Source organism: Pseudorca crassidens, chromosome 19 (genome assembly GCF_039906515.1).
Source record: "Pseudorca crassidens isolate mPseCra1 chromosome 19, mPseCra1.hap1, whole genome shotgun sequence".
NCBI classification, from domain to species: Eukaryota; Metazoa; Chordata; class Mammalia; order Artiodactyla; family Delphinidae; genus Pseudorca; species Pseudorca crassidens.
In genome coordinates this window covers 57,099,539-57,115,846 of record NC_090314.1, presented here as the reverse complement: position 1 = coordinate 57,115,846, position 16,308 = coordinate 57,099,539, and the positions used below count along the sequence as shown (strand labels likewise).

Genomic DNA, 16,308 nt, shown 5'->3' with positions numbered 1-16,308 from the left:
TAGAAGTAAACATAAGGTTAAACCTTTGGGACCTTGGCTTAGTCAATGGTTTTTTTAGATATGACACCAAAAGCACAAGCAACAAAAGAAAAATACGTAAATTGTACTTCATCAAAATAAAATACTTTTGTGCATCTAAGGACCACCCCATCAAGAAAGTGAAAAGACAACCCACAGAATGGAAGAAAATATTTGCAAATCATATTTAAGGGACTTGTATCAAGAATGTATAAAGAGGGCTTCCCTGGTGGCGCAGTGGTTAAGAATCTGCCTGCCAATGCAGGGGACACGGATTCGAGCCCTGGTCCTGGAAGATCCCACATGCCGCGGAGCAACTAAGCCCGTGTGCCACAACTACTGAGCCTGTGCTCTAGCGCCCTCGAGCCACAACTACTGAGCCCACGTGCCACAACTACTGAAGCCCGCGTGCCTAGAGCCCGTGCTCCGCAACAAGAGAAGCCACCGCAGTGAGAAGCCCGCGCACTGCGATGAAGAGTAGCCCCCGCTCGCTGCAACGAGAGAAAAGCAACGAAGCAGCAACAAAGACCCAACGCAGCCAGAAACAATAAATAAATTATATATAAAAAAGAATGTATAAAGAGGGACTTCCCTGGTGGTGCAGTGGCTAAGAATCCGCCCGCCAATGCAGGGGACACGGGTTCGAGTCCTGGTCTGGGAAGATCCCACACGCCGCGGAGCAGCTAAGCCCTAAATAAATTTTTTAAAAAAGAAAGAAGAATGTATAAAGAGCTCTTACAACTCAACGGTAAAAAGGACAACTTAAAAATGGGCAGAAAGACTAAATATAAGGCTTGGGGATCAATAAAGAAAAGGTTTAAAAGCTTGAAAAAAATGGGCAAAAGATTTGAACATTTTTCCAGAGAAGATATGAAAAGATGCTCAACATCTAGTCATTAGGAGAATGCAAATCAAAACCACAATGAGGGGCTTTCCTGGTGGTACAGTGGTTAAGAATCCACCTGCCAATGCAGGGGACATGGGTTCGAGCCCTGGTCCAGGAAGATCCCACATGTCATGGAGCAACTAAGCCCATGCGCCACAACTACTGAGCCCATGTGCCACAACTACTGAAGCCCGTGTGCTTAGAGCCTGTGCTCCGCAACAAGAGAAGCCACCACAATGAGAAGCCTGCACACTGCAACAAAGGGTAGCCCCCGTTCGCTGCAACTAGAGAAAGCCAGCCAACGAAGACCCAACGCAGCCAAGAAATAAACAAATTAATTTAAAAAAAAAAACCCACAATGAGGTAGTACTTCACATCCATTAAGATGGCTTAAGTTAAAAAAAAAAAAGACAGAAAATAGCAAGAGTTGGTGAGGATGTGGTGAAATCAAAACCCTCATTCACTGCTGCTGGGAACGTAAAACAATTCAGCAGTTCCACAAAATGTTAACCATAGAGTTATCGTATGACTCAGCCATTCCACTCCTAAATGTACACTCAAGAGAAAAAATATATCCACACAAAAACTTGTACATTAATGTTCATAGCAGCACTATTCACATTAGCCCAAAGGTGGAAGCCATCCAAAAGGGAAAAATGAATAAACAAAATGTGGCCTATACAAGGGAATATTATTCAGCCGTAAAAAGAATGAGGTTCTGATACCTGCTACAACATGGATGAGCCTTGAAAACAGTAAATGAAGGAAGCCAGTCACAAAAGACTACAAACTGTATGATCCTGTCCAGACGAAATGTCCAGAAGAGGCAAATCTATAAAGACAGAAAGTACATTAGTGGCTGCTTGGGGCTGAGCGGAATGGGAGAATAAGAGGGTGTTAGGAAAGAGTACCAAGCTCCCTTTGTGGTGATGAAAATGTTCTAAAATTGACGGTGGTGATGATTATCCGTATCTGTGAATATACTGAAACCACTGAATTACACAATTTAAATGGGCCTTTTGAGCACTCCTCAGTAAAGCATTTTTTGGCATAGGCAAAATAAAACAAGACAAAACGGTGAGTGGCCCTTGGGGCTGGTTGAAATGGAATTAAACTCACAAACCATGTCTCCCCACGAGGCAATGACTGGAGAAGCCTCCCCGACTCTGCGCATCATTTTCCCACCTCAGCTTTGATGTCCAACAGCTCTGAGCCCAAATCTTTGCCCTTACTATTGTGTGATCTTGGTCAGATGACTTAACCCCTCTGAGCCTCCGTTTCTCATCTGTAAAGTGGGGCTAGTGTGTTTCCTTCCTAACAGACTGTTTCAAAAGGAAGTGAATGAGGTCATCTTCATAGAGTGCCCAGCCCTGCCTCTGGCACTTGGTAAGCACGGAATAAATGTTTACTATTATGATCAATCGTCCATTAATACAACAGACATTGTTGGACTCTCCAGCAGGCAGTGGGCCAGATAAAAGCCTTGGGCTCTGATAGGGAGGCAGTCTCAATCTGACTCTCGCCCCACCCTGACTGAGATAAATGCTCTGAAAAAGGAATAAAGAGCTTTCTGGGAATTCTGATCACTAGGCGGCCCACACCCCTGTTTATTTCCATTGTTTCATTTTGATTGAAAACACCCCCTTTGATCCATAGTCATCATTTGTATGTTTCAGTTGTTGGAAAACCTGATTTGACCCAAGGGCAGGTGCTCCTGATGGCTCACTCTGGACTCTGAAACACTGATTTCATTTGGGAGACCTGTTTACTCTCAGTGTTTGAATCCCATCTAGCATGTTACATAAAATTTGTTCAGAAGAAAGTCTGCCTCTGACCTTTGACCCTCCCTCCCATTTCCTGGCCAGATGTCACAAGACTGGGGGGAAGGTGGCACCTTAAAGGGGACACTGTCACCCAAAGTCTGTCCTCTGCTCTGCTGGCCAAAAAAACTTACTTGTATCAGAGGAACCAGAGCCAACTGTCACACAGGACTGAGGTGTCATGATAGAATTCTCAGTAATAGCCCCCACGGGGACAAATTATCCAGTGGTGGGAATACCACCCGTGCCAGCTGAGTGCCCAGTGGCCTAGGCAAGCTGTTTGTCCAGGTCATGGCGAGACCGGGCCCACCACTGAGGACAGGTGTCCCAGAGGCAGCTCTTCTCTCCCAGAGTCCATGTTTGTCCCCACGCTCAATTCTTAGCCCTTGGGCCCTCCCTGCTGGACCCAGTCTTTCTTCATGCAGTGAACGTCTGTGTACTTCATGCAGCTCTGGCCTCTCCACTGCAGTTAAAGACTGGTTTCCTGATGGGACTGGGATCCACAACTCCCAAGCTAATATCTACAGTCTCTGAAAATGTTTGCTCTCAGCAGATGGCTCACGCTTTCACTCATTCTGGGAGGTTCTTTTTGTTGTTCCCAGGGGGTTAACCTATCTCCTGATTTGGGCCCCCTTTGCCCTTCTGCTACATTAATGATAACAGCTTCTGTAATATTGATAACACTAATATCAAGCTTGTGGTAAACCCTGGTATCAGGGCTGAGATGCAGCCTGCAGGGCAGCACAGGTTGTTCACTACCAGTGCCTGTTCTGATTGGTCAGTGCTCTGGACTTCTGTTTTAAAGGCACCAGACTTTGCACACATTGTTTCATTAAATCCTTACAAGCCTATTGGGTAGACACTGGTTTTATTCCCATTTTACAGATGAGGAAAAGAAGCACAAATGGGTTAAGGAACTCATCCAAGTAGGACAGCTGGGTCTTGAACCTGGGTCTGTCTGATACTGAGATTGGTTGTACTGTAACCACCCTGTCCCCAGGAGCACTTTGACCTGCCGCAGCCTCTGCTCTGCCAGCCTCTGCTTACTGAAGAATTAAAATCCAAAGCTCAGCCTCATAGCAAGGAACAGGAGGGGCAGCTGCTCTCCTGGACCCCTGGAGCCCCAGTTCCTACATGGAACCCTCCCAATTTGGAAGCCAGGCCAGTAACCAAAGCTCTTGGGAACCTGACTGATTCTTGGCCACCCATGCCAGAAGCAGATCCAGCCAGATGCGCTGTGGGGCTGCCAGGGCTTTGGGTTGGCCAGCAAACACGCCCAGAGTCTGTGCTGTGTGCCAGGCACGACTCCAGAGGCAGACCAGACTCAGGTCTTGCCTTTGGAGCACCGGGAGCTTCTTGTCCATCCCCGGCCTCAGATGCCCCGCTAAGAGGCACCAGCTGCAGGCCTCGTCTTTATTTGGTACCCCCACCGTGTCCCTGAAGCTCCTGCCCTCTAGGCTGACGACCACCCTGCTGATGCCTAGGCAGGGAGCAAATCCAGACTCACAAGATGCAGCTGCGGCTGTCTCTCCCTGCACCTCGCCCTAGGCACAGCAGCTGGCAGGTCTCCAGGCCACCGTGGGTGGGCAGGAGGACTGAGGCTGGTCAAAGGCAGGGCACTGAGGAGGGAGAGGCCCTTGGACTGTCACAGGACCCTCGGGTTCATGAAGGCTGGGCCTTGGACCCAACCCCATCCCGTCCCCTCTGCTGATGCTCTTAGCTCAATGCCAGGCAGTGAGGCGCTTATGGGAAAGGTCCTGGAGCCTAGTGTGTCCGACAGAGAGGGTGGGAACGGAGTAGCGGTTAACGGAGCCTGGGCACCATCTCCCTGCGGACGTGTGCAGTCCCTCACATACCCCTCAGCCAGAGGCGGCCAGCCCGAAGCCTGCAGCCCACCAGCCTCCCTTCCCCAGAGCCCTTCTTGCCACCAGTACTGGTGAATTGGAGATGGCCTTCTTCCTTTCAGCCCACTCTCCCTTCCACTGTGTATATTCCCAGAACTGCAGCTCCCTGAAGGGGGGCTGGTAGCTGCCAGAGAGAAGACCCCAGACACTGACTGCCCAACCACGCCCCTCTGTGCCCCTTTCCAGACCCCATGTGGCCTTTTAGCTCCTCCAAGAGTCACGGCCTCACTGAAGAGCTGCCCCGCCACCCCCCGCCTTGCTTCCCTAGCTGGGGTGTACGGGGGTGTCTGCAGAACCTCTTAGCTTCTTTCTCAGGAAGGGCAATGGAGTAGGTGGAATGGGGGCGGAGGGTCCCTGGCTGGACACTGGACATAGTGCTCAGGTGAGGACACCAGGACAGGCTGGGGACACATCACACACAAGTCCCATGACTCTGCTTGGAACAATGCTGATTGTCGGGGTGCGATTCCCTCACTGCCAGGGGCAGCTGGGCAGCAGGCAGAACAGGGAGCAGGCACCTCTCCACCCACCCCAGTAGGGAGGACAGCAGCCTCTGATCCCTGCTCACGGCACACCCTGTGAACATGCGCAAAGCTGTCCCAGCTGCACCCACCCACCTCGGCCCACAGCCTTGCTCATCCCCCAGACCTGCCGACCCAAAGGGTTCAGGGGCCAAAAGGCCGGCCACCTGGCCAAGGACATCAGCCTTCTCTCTGAGCAGGCTGCAGGGATTTGGGTTAGCAACCTGGGCAAGGATCAGTTCTTCCTTCCTTCCTTCCTCCAGGCTTGCCTTCAGGAAGGTAGGTGGAAGGCTGGCTGCTTGTGCTGGAGTTGCTGGCCAGAAGCCAGGCCCAGCTCAATGGAGCTCAATGGAATGGTCTGGGCTGGTGACACCCCTGAGGAACGCCTACAGAAGCAGGTGTGACCGCCAACGGGTTTAGGGAAGGAAGAGACTGTGGAGCTCAGACCACATTGAGCTCAGCTGTGTTCTTATATCAGCGCCCAAGGTGGGGCCCAGGGAAATACGCTGTGACTGCCGTGGTGGTGACTGTGAAGGGATGGGGAGGTAGGGGTGAGGACTGGATGTCCAGGGTGGAGGCTCAAGTCTCTTGGGCCTAGCCTACCCAGTGAGACGACCGCTACAGAAGGTGTGCTGAAAACGACACCTCCCCCTTCTCTGTGGCAGGGTAGGTTGGCCACAGGCCTGAGGAACTGATCCCTGACCTTCTGCTGTTGCTCCCATAGGCAGGCTGGCCCTTGCCTGCAGAAACTTAAGGGCAAGCCCTGGAGTTTCCTGCTGATCCAATGGCAGACAGCTGACTAGACTGTGTACACCCTCTGCTGCCCAACCTGAAAGTGTTCCAGAAGGGGCCTGCTTTCCTACTGAGGCAAACCCCAGCCCCAACACCTGACACCAAGCAAGGAACAGTGCTTGCAAGGAACCAGGGAGGGGAGCCCCCGGACACAACACTCAGGGAGAGCTGAGGAATGCACTCCCCCCCCCACCCCCAACTACCAGCTGAGTCAGAAGGCAAGGCTTCCTGGACATTCCCCTACAAAACTTTGTGAAAGAAAAACATCATCCAAATGAAGACCATTAACAAGATGAGAAAGTCTCAACTTTAAAAACTTTATTTTTGTCTCACCCATCAACAGCACAAGATGTCTTCATCAGCTCCAATTTTTGCTTGCTTTTCTCCTCACTCTGTTCTACCATCTTAACCCATGGATATTATAACATGTGGGCAGTTCCCTAGAACCAGAAAATATTTCTGCCTGTTGGCTTAAAAATTAAAAGTGTGGAAGTGTAAGTTGCACTATTTTAGCAGATTCCAAGCTGCCCAGTAAAATCCTACCTTGGGATGCAGACTTCGTGAGAAAGTCTGTCACCTACTCTAGCTCGAGTGGTAACTCAAGGAGACGCATCACCATAGCCGTTTCTCTACTTGTGTTTGTAACTCCCACTCCACACCACATTCCACTGGCTAGGATTTCAACGTCCTTCACAAGAACAATGCAAGTAATTGGTTCCAGAACTCATTATGATGGACCTCCTAGGAAACCAGTTCATTATACTGTATCAAATTTCGACACCTCATAAAAAGCTCACTAAATTACCGAGATTCCCAATCCTAATCTGCCTTGCCTCTTTCCAATCCTAAACCCCTTAAACCCTAAATTTGAAACTAGTCCAAACTTAAAAAAACACCCACCAAACTTTTATCGTGGCATAGAGACTTCCTACAACTACTGACTTCAAATTATACAGAATTCTTTTGTCTGATAGGTGTGGTTCTTGTGCCCATGTCCCTCTGACATACTATGCTTCACTGGTGGCCATCATTGGTCAAGAACACTAGTTTCATACTGAAAAGGCGGCTTAAACTAAAGATTCTATACCTGTGGGCTTGTCTTAAAATAACTCACTTTATGAAGAGATCTATAAACGTGCTTCACAAACAGGTTCAGGAACAGACGCCAACTTTGAGTCCTGGAATTTCAAAGAAATTTACTTTCCTTCACAACAGAGGGGCAGGGGGGAGAATCATATTAATACAATCTTAAGCCCACACTGCATATACAGCTGTCATGGCATTTTTATAGAGCAGAGAGCTCTTTACATGCTTTGTAGAAATATTTCTGCAAATAAATGCTTCCTTTGTCTACCAAGCAAAACCTGAAATAAACTTAAAGGACCTAGATAAAAAAATGTATTAAGCTTTCAACATTCAATTTAGGTTTTTGACACTTAGTTGGATAAACAAGTTTATTTGTAAATTTAGTCAACATACATAATTGACCTAAAAACTTCAATAGAAGAATAAGTTTGAAAACCACTTGGAAAGCATCTCTATGAAGTGATTTTTCCCAGGACCTTATACCAGATGACACCATTTTAACCAGCAGAGGTTCCATGAGCTGAAGCTGTGTGTCCCTCCCCCACAGCAAGTTTACCCTAAGGGTTATTATAATACAAACTCCACAAGGAAAAGAAGTTCGGTATTGTTCCCTCCTGGTAGAGAAAAACTCAACCTAGTTATGAGACCAACCACAACACAAAGAAAAGCTGCACTAACTACTATATTAGTAACAGATGATGCTGGTGTGAATAACTTGTATTATATTCTAGAGCCCTTATAAATAAATCCCCCCGTTAGTGTCTGCATTATCAGCTAGAGGATTAGTTAACATGTGGTAGAATGAGGACTTATGCAAGGTATAATGCACAAAGCATCTTACTACGTATGAAAAACAAGTGCAGTCTAGTTAGAAGAAAACCAACCGGACTCTATGTTACACACACCTTAATGACAAGACTCCCCACCACATGTGAATGTAAAACATTTAATTTAAAAATGTTGACACTACAATATATAAAATAGCTATTATAAATGCACATAGTGTATTCTATAGCTGCCAGGTTTACTTTTTTTTTTTTTTAATAAGGAAACTGTAAGTTACACTGTGGTTAAGACTTGTATCTTCACCCTTGAAAAAGCCCACATTCTATCACAGTGATGTATGGTCAGACTTAACAGCCCCAATTGTTAAACACTTGGATCAAGTCATAACCAGTTTTATTGCAAAAGGACCCTGTACACATTTATCAATTCTAGTACCTTAATAGCTACCCAACAAGTCATTAACATACAGAAACATGCATCATGAGAAGCAAGAAATATCACCCATCCCTTCTGCATATTAGCAACTTGTCACTCCTGAGCAACAGTGCTCACATCACTGAGGTCTGTGAACAGTCAGTCACTTTTCGCATTCATCCTGAGTGAAAGATGGAATGACTTAAGTACAAATGCAACATATTATAAACAATTTCTTACAAAAAAATCACAAATTAAACCAAAGTATTTTACAGAATTTACTACAAAACACCATAAAAACTGCCTTCACTTAAGCTCTCTCTCCCCGTATCCGGCGAGCCAACTGGATGTCTTTGGGCATGATGGTGACTCTCTTAGCGTGGATGGCACACAGATTAGTATCTTCAAACAAACCCACCAGGTACGCTTCACTAGCCTCCTGTTGAGGACAAGAGCCACACTATTAACTCTCTCCGAGGAGAACCGCGCGCAAGCCCTCCGCCCCTGCCACACGCAGCCTCGGCCACCTCACCTGAAGCGCACCAATGGCGGCACTCTGGAACCTCAAGTCGGTTTTGAAATCCTGGGCGATCTCCCTCACCAACCTCTGGAAAGGCAGCTTCCGGATCAGAAGCTCGGTGGATTTCTGGTAACGACGGATTTCTCGAAGCGCAACGGTCCCGGGCCTGAAGCGAAGAGGAGGGCGTAAAGGGACACCGGTTAACCGAGAGCGCTGATCAAGCAGCAGGAAGCGTCCCGCTCGCGGCGCGCCGCCGAGTCATTGTTTTCCTGCCGCGCTGCCTACCTGTAGCGATGAGGTTTTTTCACCCCGCCGGTAGAGGGGGCGCTTTTCCTGGCGGCTTTAGTGGCCAGCTGTTTGCGGGGCGCTTTGCCACCCGTGGACTTACGAGCAGTCTGCTTGGTTCGGGCCATTTTCTTTCACCTGCGGAACAAATCCCTGACTCCGGGGCCGCGGCGCTCGCCTCCCGGGCTGCGGGGGGGCGGGACGCCCGGCGCCCCTACCCTCCCGCCTCCTCCCACCCCAAGGCGGGCGGCAGATGGCCGAGGGCTGCCGCCTCCTCCCCCTCCCCTAATGACTCAGGCTGCAAGTAGCAGCAGCCTCCCCCGGGAGGGGGAGCGCGGGGAGGAGTCACTTCCCCTCCTCGACGGGCGGAGGCCCGGCTGCCCGGAACCCGGCGTCGGGACCTCTGAATCACCAGCGGGAAAGAGGCGGAGACATGGTTCCGGAACGAAGCCCCAAGGGAAAACCACCCGTCCCCACGCCGGCGCCAGCAAGCAGCCTGGGCAGCCCGCAGCAGCCGGCACTCGGCTCTCAACGGCCGCGGCCCACGACATCAACGGCTGACAGGGCCTCAGGTCACGCGTAAACCCAAGAACACTTACCCAATGCCTAAGTTCTACGCCGCTTCTCCGACAGCCGCGCCGCTCCTGCTGCCCAATGAAGAGCCGCAGTCGCCGAACTAACGGAAGAAGCTCCTCCGACTAACGACCAAACCGCTCTGCGTTCCAGGCCCCCCCTATGCCTCCGTTTTTATACCCACTCTTCACGCTGCGTCTCTGCGTAATAGGACCTTAATTTGCATACACCAACGACTTTTTCTATTGGCTGACGCTTTCGCCGACGCGCTGACATCCCCCGACACAAAGGCCGTGCTTCGGCCCCGTTCGCTGATTGGCGGACATCTAGACCACTGATTGGCTGTTAAAGTGGCCTAATGATTGGATAAATGGAAAGCGGAATGGACGAATCAGAGTTTAGCACTAAGCGGCTCTTCTGATTGGATAAAATGGAGCTATGTTTGGATCCTTCCCTTGGTTTCAAAGCTCTACAATAGAAAGTCAATGCAAATGAATTGCACTGGTCCTTATCAGGACTTAAAGAGTCGGGACGGGAAGGAGCCTAACCTTATTTGCATCAAGCTAATACAATGCAGGAGGAGGAGAGGTTTCTTTAACGAAAATTTTGTAAATATTTTCCAATATATAAAAAAAATGTATTCCCTGTGATTACTTTTCAATCAAATGGGAGTTCTTTTGTTTGGTGGGGAGGGGTAAATAATAGATACAAAAAACAAATGTCAATAAATTATTTTAGAAGTACTGTTTTGTATGTTATTAGACCATCACAAAATACTTTGTGATTTCAAAATGCTTAAACAAGAAGTAACCCACTAAGCAACATATTTTTAAAATTATGTAATTCAACTGAACTAAATGACTACAGCCAGAATGGGAATAGTCAGTTCTAAAACTGTATTTGCATGTCCATAAAGAGCAAACAAAAGACAACTAAATTAAATACGTTCACTTGTATTTAATGGTATATCCTGGAATGTGTTACTTGTGAAGAAACAGGACAAATGTATAAAAATGGTAATCCCTACCTTTGCCTAAATGTCTTGAGTGGATTTTAATATTTAGTTTTTCAGGTGACTCAGTTATATAAAATATCAAAGCAGGCTTAAGGTTAAGACCCGCCAAACAAAGCCCAGAAAATTGAAACAGAGCCTTGGGCATTCTACTCCGCAGTTCTTACTCTGGGTTCACCGAACTGATTTATTTATTCGTTGGCCGTGCCGTGCGGCATGTGGGATCTCAGGCTCTCGGTCAGGGATGGAACCCGCGCCCCCTGCGGTGGAAGTGCGGAGCCCTAACCACTGGAGAGCCAGGGAAGTCCCTCACCGAATATTTTAAATTATTAAAATAAAAAAGCAGCAAAACCAGGTACATATAGATTTCAACTCAGAGAATTATTATACATAAATACAAATACCTCAAAAATTTACTCCTGACACCAGAGTTCCCCCTCTCACCATCACTAGTGAGAAAAAAAATGCAGTTTGAAAAAGCAGCTATGGCAAAAAACGCCTTTGACCCAACCTCTATTTCCAAATTCCTCTCGTTATTTCAGCCCTCTCAATCATAACACGCACAGTATGTATTTAATTATTATATATCTAAACTTTTATGTGATAATTCAATCAACTGTAGTTTTCTGCCTTCTGCTCAAAGTTTAGGGTAGGGGAAAAATTAAGCTGTTTCATTCATGCCAGACTGAGAAGACAAACCAAGATGCCCTGTTCTCAGAACCTGGGTAAAGCCGAGAAACAGGGCGCTGGTTACCTCTCACATAAGAGGCTGTCAAATGTCCTGGGATGTAACAAGAAAAATACCCTGTCATCTTTTTTTGACTGCTCAGATGGCCTGGAGAAAGAATGGACTCCTGAATTAACACCCATTTTGTGTTCCAAGGCTTTTCTAGGAGATCCAGAACCCTGTCTGTCCCATGCTTTCTACGGGAGAAATAGTCTAGTTATCTGCCGCGCCCCCCATCCCCGTCCCCAGTTTTGCTAATTACTACAGAGGAACTAAAACTGCTCCAGAAGAAACTAGGTATGAATTTACATGCATCCATTTAAGGATGATTAGTGGAAACAGTTTGTCCCTCTTACTTGGCCGTCTTATCGCTATGTTCTTCTTTTTCCTAAGTGGACGCAGGGGAGGAAAAGCAACACAGGAAATAGGGAACAACTGAAAATGTTAATACAGTCAAAACAACGCAAAACATGATGCAGCATGTAGGCTACTGTCCTAGTTCCTGTTCTGTCAGACTTGCTGAGTAACTTCGCACAAGTTACTTAACCTCTCTGAGTTTTGGTTTCCTCTTCTGTAAATTAAGCAGTTTGGATGGTATCATCTCCCAATTCTACCAGTACACACTTATTCTGAAGCTCATACCCTTATTTAAAATCTAGCACTCTTAACTATGTTTCTTCATTCAAATCACACTTGGGTATTTTGGGGATAGCATATATGCCAATTATTTGGATTTAATAATAGGAGTAAAGCAATACACAACTTTTTTATCCTTTTGGAATTTTTCATCTTCAAATGCCCCTAGTGGTTAAACAACTGATTTGACATGTTTAAGAAATACCAGTTTCTCAACTTTGTAGGCTGACAATTTGGATTCTGATGTGAAGTTACTCGTAACAAAATAAAATAGATATGTATCAGTCTTAAACATTAACAATTTTCCATTCACCCCACCCTGCTTCACCGGTAAGGTTATTCGTTATTCGGAATGTGTTTCTTTAATGAGATTAACATTAGTTAACGTTATCTCATAAAATGTAAATTAGTCTGTAAAACAATGATTTCAAATAGATTCAATATGGAAAACAAAGTTAAATAACAAGTGTTAAAATATCTATGAAGAACTTCGCCCAACTGGCGGGAAGCAGGGAGGAGACATTTTCACCAGTAGAAGCACTGGCATCCGCAGCAGGAAACTGGAGTGGATTATAAATCGCACTCCCTACTCAAACCCAGGCCCTTCCTCTGGACACTGTGATGCTTCTCGACGCCCCTGCAACTTGCCAGTGTACCTGAGACTATGCTAGACGGAGATTAAATTCGTCCTTGGCCCTTAATGTACTGGAAACAAGTTGGTCAAGCCAGGTGTCGAGTTGAGAAGGGACCCAAGTCGTGGAGTTCCAGGTTTCAGGGCTGGTAAAGGTTTACGGAGCGCCTCAGCAAAGGCGCAGGAACAGAGTATTGTGTAGTGTAGCTCTTCGTTAGCAAAGGTTTCTTAAGCTGACTTCCAACGGGCAGACTTTCCTTCACGCCTCTCAGCTTGGTCCCACTACAGGAATGAGGATGTTGGCGGACTCCAGGTGCCTGAAGCTCAAAGGCCCACTGCTCAGGGCCGGCATCAGAACCGAGCCCAGGGTGTGCTAAGTATGGAGGCGAGGTAATTGTTACACTGTTGGCAGTGCAATTACACTTGGAACCGTTTCCCAGCAGTCGTTAGACCCTCCCTGGCTCTGGGCCTCTTCTACTCCAGGGGCTCCAATTTCAGGGAAAGACTCCCGACTACAAACCTGGAAAGACGCAGTTAAGAAGAAACGCAGCCGGACTGCAATCCCCAGAAACCGTCGCGGGCCCTCAGCATCCGGGACACCGTCCGCAAGGATCCCTGGGTATTGTGGTCCGTTCCTTCGGCAGCAACCCTCGGCTGACGGTAAAATTCCAGCCGAACCTGGGACCACAACTCCCAGCAACCCTTGCTGCCGTGCGGGGGGTCTTCACGTTCTCGTGGCGCGGCGCAGGCGCACTGGGGCCTCGGCGCGGACCGCGCAGACTGAATAATAAAAGGGGAGCGGCGAAGAGGCAGGAAGACAGGACCATGTCGAAGGGCCCAGGGCCCGGCGGCTCCGCAGCTTCCTCGGCGCCCCCGGCCGCCACCGCTCAGGTGCTGCAGGCACAGCCCGAGAAACCGCAGCACTACACGTACGTAGAGCCCCCCCCGCCGCGCGCGCACGCCTGACGTCAGCGGCCAGCGTGAGTCACGCGCGCAGGGAGAGCGCGAGGCGGCCTCTCCCTCCCCCCTTCTTCCTCCGGCCCGGCCCAGACCGGTTCCAACCTGCTGGGGCCGGTCCCAACTGCCTCCAACTGCCACCAACCTTTGGTCGGCCGAGGGGCGGGAAACCCGGTCCCCGCCGCCGAGTGGGGAAGGCGGGAGCTTGGGATGCGGAGTGCACACATCTTAGGCCGGGCTTTCGAGGCCTAACTGTTCCTCAGACCATAAAACCACAATCCCAGGCACTTTAGGGGCGATAAGAAGTCTAAGACGCGACCAGAATGAGTTCCTAAGGGGCCAGCCCTAGACCCGCTTATAAATGACCGTTAGCGTGAAGTCTTGTCAGGCGACCCGTGTAGTGTGCACAGGGGGCCTTTTGTGTCCGTGAGGTCCGTGTGTTGTCCACAGAGGTCACTCTTGTTTGAATTCACTTAAACAGTTGACCCAGCCCTAGTCAGGGATCCCAAGGGTGATGGGGTCCGAATGTGTCCCCAAGCCCAAGCCAAATGTGGCATCAGAGGGAGCCCCAAATGCTGATGCTACGAGAGTCCAGTAAGATGGGAAGCCTCTTCCTGGGAATCTGCTTGTGTCTAAATGTAGGTCCCTGTCGTCTTTTTATAATATTGCCTCTCAAGGCGCTTCAGGCAACTGCCTAGTGCTAGATGCTTTGGGAGAAAGAAAGAGAAAAAGAGGCAGGCCCTTCTGTTAAGCACAATGTTGGTTTCCATTTTTCCATGATGCTCTTTGAGTGCCCCACATCCCCTTCGTCTCCCAAGTTGTGAGCAAGTTTAGAAGGATCCCCAAGTGTACCTCAGTCTTGCTGGAGATTTTGGAAGTTGGGGGTTGAACAGCCCTTAAGGGGAACACGGTAATGCTGCCTGGTGAACCAAGAGCAAGAAGCATGTGTTGGAGTAGAAGGAAGTAGACAAGAGGAGCGCTTGTTTGTCACTGATGGAAGTGAGACCCATTGGGAGACTCTTCTGGGATAAGGGAACATCGATTTTAGGAAGTGTATTGGTTTCTTTGAGATTCTCTGTTACTGGTTGAAATCATTTGAAACTTTTTGTGGACTTAAGTCTGACTCATGTTAACTATAACTTTTTTAATATGGCCATTTGCATTGCTTTCTTACTGGAGTTCTTTCTGCAGTCCTGCCGCTGGCTTTGGTGAGATGGTCTTATCTCAGAGAATTCAGTGGTCAGATGAATGGTGTGGTCAGGCAACAGTAGGGTCTTGATTTGGAAATCTGCAAACTTCACCTTATTGGAACTTATTTATAATCACTGGTTGCTCAGATCACGTTTTTTCAGAAAAATACCGATAACATTTTGAGTAATGTGAATCTTGGTTTCAGCAACCTCTGTTTCTGTGTTGTGTTGTCATTGTCATTGAGTATATTATGGAGTCTATATTAGAAAGGCTTTCTAATCATGTTGGAATTGAGAGATGAAACAAGTCAACAGCTGTGTAAATGTTAATATGAGTCTTTGTCCTCTTGATGCTCATTTGTTTAAAAACTGTCTTTCCATTCCTCGTGGGGTAAGCACAGAGTAATCAGTCTTGGCTCTTAAAGTGGCTTAGCAGCAGATGAAACACCCAGGCCTGATTGGGTGGTTGGTGGTTGGAGGTGTTCCCATCTCTTTATTTTCTGTTATCTGGTCGTGTGTGTGTGTGTGTGTGTGTGTGTGTGTGTGTGTGTGTGTGTGTGTCAGTTGTCTTTCTTGGTAGGTTTATGAGCATTCAGAAACCTTGATGATGTGGAAAGCTTCATTCAGGTCTGAGGAGCAGGGAGCATGAGGACACATGATGGCACGAGTACACTTGTTGGCTCTGAATTTATTTATTAAAGGTGAACCCATTTGTTTTCCTTGGGGGTTAGGAGACACGAACATTTTAATTTTGATTTCAATATTTGCTATAAAATTTTGAGCTGCCGAGCATTTTTTTCATTCTCTTTTGTAGCATGAATTTCCAGAATTTGTTCCAACCTGAATATGACCTTATCTAGTGCATTGATCCCATTGTTGAATACAGATATAGACTCCTTGTTGTTTTTTGAATGTTTGTATTTTTTTACCGTCAAATTTTTTTTACATTTTAAAACTTTCTGATATGTTAATTTTGTGTATTTTTTTGTACCTGATGTTATTTGAGATTATGTGACATGCATTAATTTTGCAGTAATCTAGAAGAGATTTGCATTAAAATTGAATCCCACTCATCATAATGTCAGTCTTGGCAAACACAGTTGAATCCATCAAAAGCAAAAATTGTGTTCCTGTTGGCTTGCTTCTTGCCCTTTATTCTTATACCACAACTAAAGTCCTAGAGTTTGAGCCCTCCTTTTCCCAAACCAAGAGGATTATTCGTAACATAGTTTGAAGGATAATTATTTTGTTGGCTTTTCTTTTTTGTAAGCTGTTGAATATTCTTACTTTAAGGGAAACTTGGAATTAATCCTTTCAGAAAATTGGTGTAGCGGGCACTTGTGCTAGACTTGAGGAATCCATCCCTTTTAGATAACGGTTATATCAGAATTTTCTCTGTTGTACACTTCCAAGTATTGGATTAGCACTAAGTAAAATGATAATATGCATGTATTAGTACTTTTCAACACAAGAACCATGTGACCTCTTGCTAGGTAATTTGTCTATTTTTTTTGACAAAGACTAAATTTAATGCAGCTTTATTTAGAACA

At 47.2% G+C, this 16,308-nt stretch overlaps 2 protein-coding genes across 4 annotated transcripts in view; one reads left to right on the top strand and one right to left on the bottom strand.

Annotated features, from left to right (window-relative positions):
- Nucleotides 1-7,381: 7,381 nt before the first annotated feature.
- Nucleotides 7,382-9,786, bottom strand: H3-3B (H3.3 histone B). Its single transcript, XM_067714561.1, has 4 exons — nt 9,632-9,786; nt 9,033-9,170; nt 8,760-8,913; nt 7,382-8,666 (listed from the first exon to the last, which is right to left on the bottom strand). The coding sequence occupies exons 2-4, from the start codon at nt 9,158-9,160 to the stop codon at nt 8,538-8,540; spliced, it is 411 nt and encodes a 136-aa protein (XP_067570662.1). The 5' UTR covers nt 9,161-9,170; nt 9,632-9,786; the 3' UTR covers nt 7,382-8,537.
- Nucleotides 9,787-13,354: 3,568 nt separating this feature from the next.
- Nucleotides 13,355-16,308, top strand: part of UNK (unk zinc finger) — a 33,973-nt gene continuing 31,019 nt past the window's right edge. The window contains exon 1 of one of the 3 annotated variants that reach the window (XM_067714553.1): nt 13,355-13,540. In XM_067714553.1, the coding sequence (XP_067570654.1) occupies nt 13,437-13,540 (104 nt within the window). In that variant the 5' untranslated portion in view covers nt 13,355-13,436. The remainder of the gene's footprint in view (nt 13,541-16,308) is intronic. The other 2 variants (XM_067714551.1, XM_067714552.1) reach the window with 2 other exon arrangements.